We start from the raw sequence: 12,202 nt of genomic DNA, 5'->3' as shown, positions 1-12,202 counted from the left end.
GGAATGGGGAAATGGCAGAGACTATGAACAAATATTTTGTATCAGTCTTCATGGTAGAAGACACAAACAACATCCCAATATTGGATAATCAAGGGGCCACAGGGAGGGGGGAACTAAAGACAATCACTATCACTAAGGAAATAGTACTTGGTAAAATAATGGAACTAAAAGACGACAAGTCCCCTGAACCAGATGACCTGCATCCCAGGGTCTTAAAAGCAGTGGCTGCAGAGATAGTGGATGCATTGGTTGCAATATACCAAAATTCCCTGGACTCTGGAGAAGTCCCAGCAGATTGAAAAACTGCAAATGTAACACCCCTATTTAAGAAAGGAGGGAGACAGAAAGCAGGAAACTACAGACCAGTTAGCCTAACATCTGTCATTGAGAAAATGCTGGAGTCCTTCATTAAGGAAGCAATAGCAGGGAATTTGGAAAATCATAATGCAGTTAAGCAGAGTCAGCATGGTTTTATGAAAGGGAAATCATGTTTAAAAAATTTGCTGGAGTTCTTTGAGGATGTAACGAGCAGGGTGGATAAGGGTGAGCCAGTGCATGTGGTGTATTTGGATTTCCAGAAGGCATTGGCTAAAGTGCCACATAAAAGGTTACTGCATAAGATAAGAGCTCACGGAATTGGGGGTAATAAATTAGCATGGATAGAGAATTGGCTAACCAACAGAAAGCAGAGAGTTGGGATAAATGGGTCATTTTCAGGTTGGCAAACAGTAACTAGTGGGATCAGTGCTGGGGCCTCAACTATTTACAATCTACATTAATGACTTGGATGAAGGGACCGAGTGTAATGTAGCCAAGTGTGCGGATGATACAAATATGGGTGGGAAAGCAAGTTGTGCAGAGGACTCAAAGAATCTGCAAAGGGATATAGACAGGCTAAGTGAGTGGACAAACATTTGGCAGATGGAGTATAATGTGGGAAAGTGCGAGGTTATCCACTTTGGCAGGAAAAATTTAAAAAAACGATTATTTAAATGGAGAGAGATTACAAAATGCTACAGTTCAGAGGGACCTGGGGGTCCTTGTGCATGAAACACAAAAAGTTAGCATGCAGGTACAGCAAGTAATCAAAAAGGCAAATGGAATGTTGGCCTTTATTTCAAGGGGGCTGGAGTATAAAAGCAGGGAAGTCCTGCTACAACTGTACAGGGTATTGGTGAGACCACACCTGGAGTACTGCATACAGTTTTGGTCTCCTTATTTAAGGAAGGATATACTTGCATTGGAGGCAGCTCAGAGACGATTCACACGGTTGATTCCTGAGATGAGGGGGTTGACTTATGAAGAAAGGTTGAGCAGGTTGGGCCTATACTCATTGGAATTTAGAAGAATGAGAGGTGATCTTATTGAAACATATAGGCCTAGAAATTCACTAGCCTTAGCGCCGCTTTCGAGGCGCTAGAGGGACTAGCGCCAGAGTTATGGCCAGTTCAAAAATTCCCTGGGGCCCTAAAGCGGCGTTGCACCGGTAGCGCTGCGCCGGCACAGATGACGTCATCGGTGTGCGCAGCGTCCCGGTTGCCATGCCGACGGGCCCCAGCGCCGAAATTCAGTTGCGGCCGCCTCGCCCATGGCAGCCGCAACTAAGACTCTGGCAACAGAGTCCAACATGTGTTTGCGCCGGCGCATTAAAGGCCCCGCGGCGGCCGGCCGCTTTCCCGCCGGCCGCCTGCCCGCAGCTCCCTCCCCGGACTTCTCCCCCCCCCCCCCCCGGAACAGATGCAAGCCCGGCACTTGTCCGAGGTGCCGGGCTCATTTTTGAAGAGATTTGCGCGGGCCGCGGCCGGGTGCAGGCAGCTCCTCCTTAACGGAAGGAGGAGGCCTGCACTTCCCGAGCCTGCCGCACCGCAGCGGGCGCCGCAGCGCCGGAATAGCGCCACAATGCGGCGCGTTGCGCCAGTTTTCAGGCGCTAAAACCCTTCAGTAGCGCCGGCAGCCGTTTGGGCGCGGCGCTACTGAATTTTTGGCGCGCGCAAAGGGACTTAGCGCCGGCGCTAACTTCCGGCGCTAAAGCCCTGGCGCAGCGCAAACTCAATTTCTAGGCCATAAGATATTGAGGGGGCTCCACAAGGTAGATGCAGAGAGGATGTTTCCCCTCGTGGGGAAATCTAGAACTCAGGGGCACAGTCTCAGAATAAAGGGTCGCCATTTTAGAACTGAGATGAGGAGGAATTTCTTCTCTCAGAGGGTTGTAAATCTGTGGAATTCACTGCCCCAGAGAGCTGTGGAGACTGGGTCATTAAATACATTTAACATAAGAACATAAGAAGTAGGAGCAGGAGTAGGCCATACGGCCCCTCGGGCCTGCTCCGCCATTCAATAGGATCATGGCTGATCCGAACCTAGACTCACGTCCACTTCCCTGCCCGCTCCCCGTAACCCCTAATTCCCTTATCAGCTAGGAAACTGTCTATCTCCGTTCTAAATTTATTTAATGTCGCAGCTTCCACAGCTCTCTGAGGTAGCAAATTCCATAGATTTACTACCCTCTGAGTGAAGAAGTTTCTCCTCATCTCAGTTTTGAAAGGGCAGCCCCTTATTCTAAGATTATGCCCCCTAGTTCTAGTCTCACCCATCAGTGGAAACATCCTCCCTGCATCCACCCGATCAAGCCCCCTCACAATCTTATATGTTTCGATAAGATCGCCTCTCATTCTTCTGAATTCCAATGAGTAGAGGCCCAACCTACTCAACCTTTCCTCGTAAGTCAACCCCCTCATCTCCGGAATCAACTGAGTGAACCTTCTCTGAACTGCCTCGAGAGCAAGTATATCTTTTCTTAAATATGGAAACCAAAACTGTACGCAATATTCCAGGTGTGGCCTCACCAGTACCTTGTATAACTGAAGCAAGACTTCCCTGCTTTTACACTCCAACCCCCTTGCAATAAAAGCCAAGATTCCATTGGCCTTCCTGATCACCTGCTGTACCTGCATACTAACCTTCTGTGTTTCATGCACCAGGACCCCCAGATCCCTTTGTACTGTAGCACTTTGCAGTTTCTCTCCATTTAGATAATAAGGTGGAGATAGACAAATTTTTGCAAGATAAGGGAGTGAAGGGTTATGGGGAGTGGGCTGGGAAGTGGCTTTAAGCCCAAGATCAGTCATGATCGTATTGAATGGCGGAGCAGGCTCGAGGGGCAAAGTGGCCTATTCCTGCTCCTATTTCTTATTGTTCTTATGTAATCCTATGGGTTTTGAAACTGATGCTGCAGGATTACAGAATTATATATTGGGACACTATCTGCTTTAAAGTCTGCAGAATTACAACTCTACAGGGCAGACTGCCCACCTTTCATATTCCCATTTGAAGGACGTACTATTAGAGCACCCAGTGCTTTCTCTCTCAGCTATCGAGACCGCTCCATTTAAATTAACTCTCCGTTGGGGTAATTTTCCCACTAAGTTTTTGGTGGGGAGTATCGCCCATCGGGAGTGCAGATCAAAAATTAGGGCGTGTGTTGTGAAGAATTTTCCGACCATTTAAAATGAACGGTTAGAGAATCATGGGCAGTGCATGACAAATTCCCGGTGGTCAAGGATCCCTGTTGGAATGTGAAGTCGGAAAATAACCTGCTCTGGCCTTGAAATTCCCGGGGGTTCTCTTGATCTTGTGTTGTACCTTCGGCAGGAGATTGGCAGAAAACACTGGTGAAATGGCAAAGAAGGGCTGAAACAGATGGTTGCAAATTTTCCTGGAGGTTCCTGCCAGTCTTCTGCCGGAGTTATGGTGGGAGGCCGGGAGAACCGCCATGGAATTTAAGGGACGATATGTTTCTGTACGTGCAAAAAATATCCTCCATCAGAGTGAGATCAGATAAAGCCCAATACAAAATGAAATGAACCGGCACTATTATTTCTCTAATTAAAGATAAGAAGTAAGACACATTACCTATTCTTTGGAGACCAAACTGTCCGAAGTCCTTGCCTTGCACGAATCCTTGGTACACGAATGTGCTGCCTGAAGCCTCTGCTGAAACCTGAATGATAATCGGTGAGTATACAGTAGGCATAGGATAATTGGGCAAGATGGCCCTGAATTTCCTTTCTGTGATGGATCCTCGGCAATACTTCCACCTGCCCGTTACTTGCACCCCTGACCCACTTTCCAGGGTCATGAGCATTGACATACTTTGGGACGTGTCTGTGTCACTAATGGTCCAACTAAAGCACCCACTTTAGGTGGAGGGGAGGGGCGCGGAAATTTGCTGTGGTGCCCTGTGGCCAACGTTAAGTGGGTCAACAGTGTCACTCAAGGAATTGAAACAAACGAAGCAGAGTCCTGTTTTCAAATAAGCCAATTTACGAATGACCACAATAGGTTAACTGCCATTTTAAACTTAAATGCCTCCCCCCCACCCCGCAAAACCCTTAGCAACTCTGCATGTTAGCGATGCATTAAACTGACAACTCCCTGTGTCCCATGGGCAGATTATTGCATCTTGCGTCTTGACTGTTTCCATATGGGGGAAGAGTTTCCGCTAGGTTGCGATGTTCGCCCGAAATCAGCCAAACCAGCATGAAAGATTGAGCAATTTCAAGCACAAGTTACGTTCTGCGCAAATCAAGTTTCCGCGATCTTTTGCGCTGCTTTAAAAAGCATCGTGCTGGAATGTTTTAACATAAGTCGTGATTGAGGCAGAGACTAAAATACAATTTAAAAGGGACTGGACAAATATTTGAAAAGAATCTAAAAGGATACAGGGAAAAGGTTGGGAAATGGGATTAGAGTAATTGGCTCCAGTTGAAGCCCTAGCACTGGTGCAGGTATGATGGGACATACGGCTATAAGTTCTAGGATCTATTGCATATATCTGCTCCGAACACTCTAATGTTGGCCCCAAGAGTAGCAATAGAATGAGCGAGAACCGTACACACCTTTTCATGTATGATAGCTAGAAAGATCATTTTTATTCTTGAAGAGTATGAGTTCCACCACATGTATGGATTGAGTGTCGATGGTTTAACATACAAAATAGCCTATGGTATAAGTATTATAAACCACTTAAAAACAGTGGGATATGGAAAATAATGTCCCTCATGTGACTTTATATAACACATAATCCACTCACCCTTTGGGATCCCATTACTGTATATCTTTCCAATCATTCTGGATATTTTCCTTAAGTACTCTGTATGTAGATCAACTGTACAATGTGCTCCACTACTAAAGCTGTCTGCACTATCACAAGAGAATGTGGCACAGTTTTCCAATCACATTGCCACTAAAGGGCTGTGCTCTGAGATGAGCTCAGATTCACCTGGATGTGCTTACTGCTAATAAAAACAATTATCGCACCATCTTCCCTTTTGTCTTTTAATCTCTCCTGCCTTCCATCCTATCACAGACCTTCCCTTTTGTTCTTTCCTCCCCTCCCCCCTTTCCCTGCCTCTGCACTTGCTTAAAACCTGTTAGAACCTTTTCCAGTTCTGACGAAAGGTCATCGACCTGAAACGTTAACTCTGTTTCTCTCTCCACAGATGCTGCCTGACCTGCTGAGTGTTTCCAGCATTTTCTGTTTTTATTTCAGATTCCAGCATCTGCAGTGTTTTGCTTTCCTATAGGATGGTTCAGTAAGAATTTCCACAGTCCTATCAAATACATTCAAATGCATTTAAGTTTCAAGTCTATTTTCTGAGTTAAAGTATAATGTCACTTTTATATTCCAAGCTTTCTCTTTCCCCAGACCAGAAGTGATACACAGTGCTGACAAACTGTCAGAGACCCAGCACCATTAGTTTCCAGGGAGAATGACACTTTCCTATTTTTCTGTCCAAAATGTCTCGAGCGCTAAATCTGCTTTGCTGCAATATTTTAACTGTGACATTTGGAGACTGGAAGAATAAGACGCCCCATCACTACTTACATATCCATCCAGAGCCAGGTTGTCATTCTTAAATTTGTGCACAAACATTTCAACAGGACCGCGGATCTTATAAAGCTCAAGAAGCAGATGATGCTCCTCCTTTTTGTAGAAACCTGAAAGATATTGTTACATTCACAATGAGAAGTTATCTAATAATTCAGATTATCCTTATCACTCTTGAAACTGTTCATATCTAGTAAACATGGGGTGGTATCACTCACACATGTGCTGAATTTTTTAATTAAAAAGGTAAGGCAAAAAGTCAAGGCCCACTGTGCAAGATGGCACCAGGCTTGAAAAGAATGCTAGAGAAAATGGGGTACACTGGGAAATAATGATTAAAGATGTCAAGCTTGGAATTTAGCTTTGGAATTTCGACCTGAAACATTAATGGGCCAGAAATTCGGGTCTCCACGGGTGAGTACGCGCTGGATACTCACACGTAGGGCCAACGAAAGTGCCGGTTTCGTGCATGCACTGCACATGCGTGGAAACCGGAATTTCCGTTCCCTTGAAGGAAGGGATTCACAGGTCAAACGCGTGCGCCGGAGAGGCAGCGCGTATGCCTGGAACTTCCGATTTTTATTTTTTTTACAGGTTTCTCCGTGCAGCTAAGTCCCTAGCAGCTGTGCGTGAAAAAAGCAGTCACAAGGCCTGCTTTTAACAAGGTAAGAGGTTAATTAAGTAAAATTAAAACATTTTTTTCACAGGTTTATCATTTTAAAATACTTTAAAGAAACGTAAGTTTATTTTTAGCCCCGTTAAAAACTATAATACATTTTTTCAAAAATTTAAACTTTTGTTTAAAATAGTTAATTTATGTAATTTATATAGTTATTTAAAAAATTTGATTTAAAAAAAACAAAATTATTTGAAGTTTTACTTAGGTTTTGGGGCCGATCTCTATACATAGATTTGACAGGTCTTCCTATCAAATCTATGAATAGAGATTCCCTGCTCCGATTGGCTCCCCATGGCCCACGTGATCCCAGGGGACGCTGCGAACTAACTTCGCCGCTGGGATACACAAGCACTGCACGCCGGCAGCTGGAGGAGGCCCAGGATTGGAATCCCACGTGGCCCCAAAGCACAACAGCAGGCGCGCTATATAAGTGCAGGTCGGGGGCTTGCGCCTGCGGGAAGCCTCCGACCTGCATTTCTGGCCCGTTAACTCTGTTTCTCTCTTCACGGATGCTGCCTGACCTGCTGAGTATTTCCAGCATTTTCTGTTTTTATTTCAGATTTGCAGCATCCACAATATTTTGCTTCTGTATTTTGGAATTTAGAAGCCTGGAGACTGGAGAAGCGGAATAAAGTACTTCCACAGGTTTACGATCATAGGAAAGATTGAGTTTGAGTAGAAGTTATAAAAATAAGTATTATTGTACAGGAGATTCTGGAACTGTTTGAATCAATGTACATTGTAAGGGTGGTTCAGTGCTCCCAGCAGGGAGTGGTGCTGGTGGGAGCCTATCTCATAGTCAGCTAGCCTGTGCTTACCCATCTACTAACTTTAATGAATGAAAAATTGAGCTGCAATTTCCCGATATGCTCTCCCCGTCAGTGAGGCTCTGTCCGGGAACACATATTCATAAAATTGACCCTATGTTTTTTGCAGTTGGGTGGGACGGGGTGAAATTGGTCTTCACTTGTAACATGCTCATAGCTACACTCAAGTCTCTTTTCCATCGACTTCAATGGGAAAGTAAATTGGGCGCAGTGTAAAATGGGCGGCCAATTCCCTGAGAGTGTGTTTCATGCTACTGGTAAAGACCAATTTCAGCCCCAGGATGCTCTTGAGAGCTGACCCCAGTTTATGTGCTCATTAGTGACCCATTCTATGCTCAAAAAAATGTGCGTATACACAATGGGAACATATTACAATTAATGCTTTAGTATGTCGAACTAGAAACACTTCAGTTGCAAACAGATAAATTATCCACGTTTTTACCCTGAGGATAAAGAGATGAGAAAACCAGAACACAGCCATTTTTTTCCCTCTGTCTCCTTATCTTAACATTGATTTTATTGTATTCCCTTTTTATCACCTAAGTGCAAACATTTCTCCACTGAGACAGCAGGACACCAACCTACTTACAGCTTGCGCTAAATACTGTGGGATACGCAAGGCCAAGCACTTGCCATTTGTGGTGAATAATGGGCATTAAACCGCCATTCATTCCATGGGCCACCATTTAGATATGACGTTTCAACTCTAGTTCAACTTGGTGAGTACACATATTTTGAAAAACTACAGCTGAACATGAACATAAATTCCGAATAAGTTGGAATTGTCATTACTGACCTCGAAATTAAAAGTCTTTTGCAACTTATAACAGAGGAACTTTTCAATTTTACTGGAATGGAGGACCCAATTTCCTCTATTTTGGACTGTGCAGTTATGACTGAGTTACATTACATCCCGTCACAGATACCTTGGGGAGGTTTCCTTTATTTATAAAGAATGGATGTACAGTTTTGTTACACATAGCACACAGGGGAAATCGCCCAGTGTTGTAAACATTGCTTGCTATGAAACATACAAAGCTGACCGTACAGCACCTCAGTGCCTGTATATCACTTACCTGTCAATCTAAGCTCCACTCCACTCTGATCTAAAAGAGTTGCTTTGACTTGACTGGTGGACAGATTAAAACTGTTAATTGTTAACATGACTGGCTGCCTCTTCCCGAGATATTCGTATGAGCCTTTCCAGAGGGAATTCTGAGCAAAGACATCGGCTGGAACTGCAACAAGGACAGAAATAGAATTATAAGCAGCCCACCACCTGAACTCGGTCTTTGAAGGCTTTAAGGTCTTGTTTGCATTACAGTTGTGGACTCACCTGAAAGCTTGGTACTTGGTATTTCCTTGACTGTTACAATTGGTCTCCCACTAGGCCTTGTGTCTGCTAAACAAAACCAATAAGAAAAGTTATGAGTGTTAATAACAGGAATATTTAAGGCAAATGTAGGATACAGGTCGTAATAGACAAGACAGCTGGCAATGAGTCTACCAATGAATAATTCAGTCCAAAGTTTATGAGGATGTCATAAACCTCAAGGTCCATTCCTCTATAGGGAGAAATCTGACAGCAACTTGCTGCAGGCTGCTCTGTAGTGTAGTGCTGGTGGCATCAGAAAGGCAGCTTTGGAGGTTAGAGAGGATGACAGCACAAAGGTGCAGATGTTTAAGCCACAAGTTAGATCAAATAACGCAATTTTACCATCTTAACAACTGGGACCAAACCACTTGGACCTTCATTAATGAGATTGAATTTGTTTGCACGGGCATCTAACCGTGGAAAATGGTGCGCCAACCAAAAGCCACCAACAAGCTACACTCAGCAGAAAAATAATTATGCGTTTGTGAGAGTTTACAAAAAACCAAGGCAACAAGACACCGACATCATCTGGTTGTTGTAATGCCTCATCTAAAAACAACCAAAAAAGGTAATAGTTTCCCGTAAATAACCAGAAATGTAGAACGGTTTCTCTAAATCACCAAGGATTGGCTAAATTGAGTTCATTGTCATGGATTTCTGATCATTCAATTGCTACCTGTTGTGTGCAGCACCTCTAAATGCGCTTGGATCACAGGTTGGATTCGAGCAGCTAGAGGTTACTTACAGACTGCAACCTGGAAGCTATCCTAATGATGCTACATAATTTCAGGTCACGTGGAGTCGCGACCATCACCAGCATTTCTAATTGCAAAATTAGCATTGATTTTATGATTGCAGCAGACAGACAGCTGGTACAAACATAAGTGCCAGATATCCCAACTATCAACACTCCAGCTCAAGGAAACGCTAATGGAACTATTATCTCAATTGATGATGTTGTCTGGAATGCACTGCACAAATGAAGGAAGTATGCTTGTGTGTATGTCCATCAAGATCAGAATAGGAAACTTGGGGGGAAAAATTCGGTCTCGACCATTTTGGGGTGCTAGCATTGGCTGGCCGTTAGCTTTAGCACCCGGTGCAAATTAGCAGCACCGGCCACCGCAAAATTCGTCTCCAGTGCCCCTGGAGGAGACTGGAGCGCTAATTCAAGCACTACACACTTCTCTTAGGGCACTAACGTCGGGGAATGGCGCGCTACCTCAGAGCGCTACTCAAGCTCAGGCGCTGTCAATTACCTAGTACTCAGACAGACTGGCGCCTTCCAGTTCTTAAAGGGGAGGTTCAATCATGCTGCACAGCCTCACCCTGATCATTGCTGCTTTTGACCTGGGCTTGCAAAGAGGTGCAATTCTTCAACCAGGACTATCATGGCTGCTCAGAGGCCCAGGGAGAGAGCTCGCCGGCTCAGCAACCAGCCATTGGAGGCTCTGGTTGTGGCTGTAGAAAAAACAGGAAGCGCACGCCTTTAAATAACGCTCCCCCAGCTCCCAGCTGACTGCAAACTGTCCCCCTCTACCTGTCGTTCCTTGCGGCAGGTGCTGAGGCAGGGGGTGAGAATCAATTTCCAGTCCAGGGTGATACGCGCTTGGATGACGTCGCGATCTCCGGGTGCAGGAGATTGTGGCGGTAGTGTTTAGCGCCACCGCAAACCGCCAGTTGAATTTCACGGGCGGCGCTAAAATCACCGCGCACGGGCAGCAAGTCGTTAGCGCCCCATTAGCGTCCCCAGAGGCACTAACCAACCAAATTTTTCCCCCTTGGTCTTTGGAAGTGGATCTTTTTAGAACATGGCTTGTTTCAATAAAGAACCAGACAAGCCTAGCTTGGGATGCAAAACAATTGGGAAATTCAGGGATGATTGGGTTCCACCAAATTGCTGAGGACAATGGGATTTGGGAAAATAATACATACGTGAAATGGGAAAGGATATAACTCATTCAGTCATGTGTATTCCCATCATCACGTTGTGAATTATTTCTTATCTCCTGCCAGAACTAGATTGCTGAATCTATAATTGACAAAGTGGCAGTGTCCTCGAATTACAAGCTCTCCATGGGGCGCATAGGGACTAAAGTAAATAAAATCACATTCCCAAGATAGTTAACATCTTTAAACAAGGACTGATGAGAGTAGGAACATGTACACACAAGTTACACCAACGTCTGCTCTTTAGCTGCTGATCCTCCCAATCAAGGTGCCAGACACAATGGAGGTCAATGCTTTATTTGTGCCAAAAACACAATTCCACATCAATCTCTGATGCAAGAAAGCAAATATTTGAGGAACAGGTTATTGTCCTGATTTTGTGAAGCCCCACCTACGTGCACAGCCTCATTTAAATATTCAAATAACAGTAAACAGATCCATTCCCACGCCAACCTGGAAGCTATCCTAATGATGCCACATTACACCTTTGAGCGAGGCTCTCTCAATATAGCAGCCTTGTCCACAGGACACAATGGTGTCCTCAGTGTTATATTTTATTACATGCATTCATTGGTTTTGTTGGGTAGTCCTCCGTTCTGCAATTTCCCCATCATCAAGGATGAGTATTCCTTTGGGGGTTCTGAATGCACTGGATAATTGAGATGAAGAAGAGGAGTGGCAGAAATGGAGGTACAATGAGTGCTGAGGCATTTTGGCCACATCTATTACTACCCTAGCACATGCATATATAGCCCCCCCTTGCGTATATATCCAGAAACATGATTACCATCTCTGCTTCACAAGACAGGCTTAAAGCTGCTGTGCTATCTATTGCACAATGACAGGCACACAACATCTGGACCAGGGATGGCCCTACCTGTAAAAGTGAGGGTTTTTTTTAGGCAGCAGCCTTGGCTGAGTGGTAGCACTTTTGCCTGTGAAGCAGAAGGTTGTGGGTTTAAGTCCCACTCCAGAGACTTCAGCACAGGCTGACACTAGAAGTGCAGCGCTGTCAGAGATGGCAATTTTTGAATGAGATTTTAAACCGAGGCCCTGCCTACCCTCTCAGGTGGACGTAATATATCCGATGGCACTATCTGAAGAGCAGGGGAGTTCTGCTGGTGTCTTGGCCAACATTTATCCCTCAATCAATGTCACTAAAACATACTTTCTGGCCATTTAACTCATTGCTGTTTGCGGGTACTTGCTCTGCACAAATTGATTGCTCTGTCTGCCTACATTATAACAGTGCTTCAAAATGACTTCATTGACTGTGAAGCACTTTGGGACGTCTTGAGATCGTGAAAGGTGCTATATAGATACAAGGGGGGAGAAATTCGGTATCGCCATGTTTGGGGCGCAATTATCGGCCGGGCGCAAAGTTTAGCGCCTGGCGCTAATTATTGCCTCCGACTGCAAACTTGGGCTTTTATCGCCCCTGGAGGTGATTGGAGCACTAAATCAGGCGCTACACACCTGTC

The 12,202-nt window shown here is 44.8% G+C and overlaps 1 protein-coding gene across 1 annotated transcript in view; it reads right to left on the bottom strand.

Annotated features, from left to right (window-relative positions):
* csmd2 (CUB and Sushi multiple domains 2) overlaps positions 1-12,202 on the bottom strand; it is an 807,040-nt gene that overhangs the window by 35,814 nt on the left and 759,024 nt on the right. Inside the window, exons 60-63 of the mRNA XM_085962435.1 lie at positions 8,733-8,798; positions 8,473-8,634; positions 5,888-6,000; positions 3,913-4,000 (exon numbers count right to left, since the gene is read on the bottom strand). Coding sequence (XP_085818561.1) covers positions 3,913-4,000; positions 5,888-6,000; positions 8,473-8,634; positions 8,733-8,798 — 429 coding nt within the window. The remainder of the gene's footprint in view (positions 1-3,912; positions 4,001-5,887; positions 6,001-8,472; positions 8,635-8,732; positions 8,799-12,202) is intronic.

Source organism: Somniosus microcephalus, chromosome 20 (assembly GCF_052327205.1).
Source record: "Somniosus microcephalus isolate GS21.2 chromosome 20, FLI_Smic_1.0, whole genome shotgun sequence".
In the NCBI taxonomy this organism is placed as follows: Eukaryota; Metazoa; Chordata; class Chondrichthyes; order Squaliformes; family Somniosidae; genus Somniosus; species Somniosus microcephalus.
This window is presented reverse-complemented; position numbering and strand designations above follow the sequence as displayed.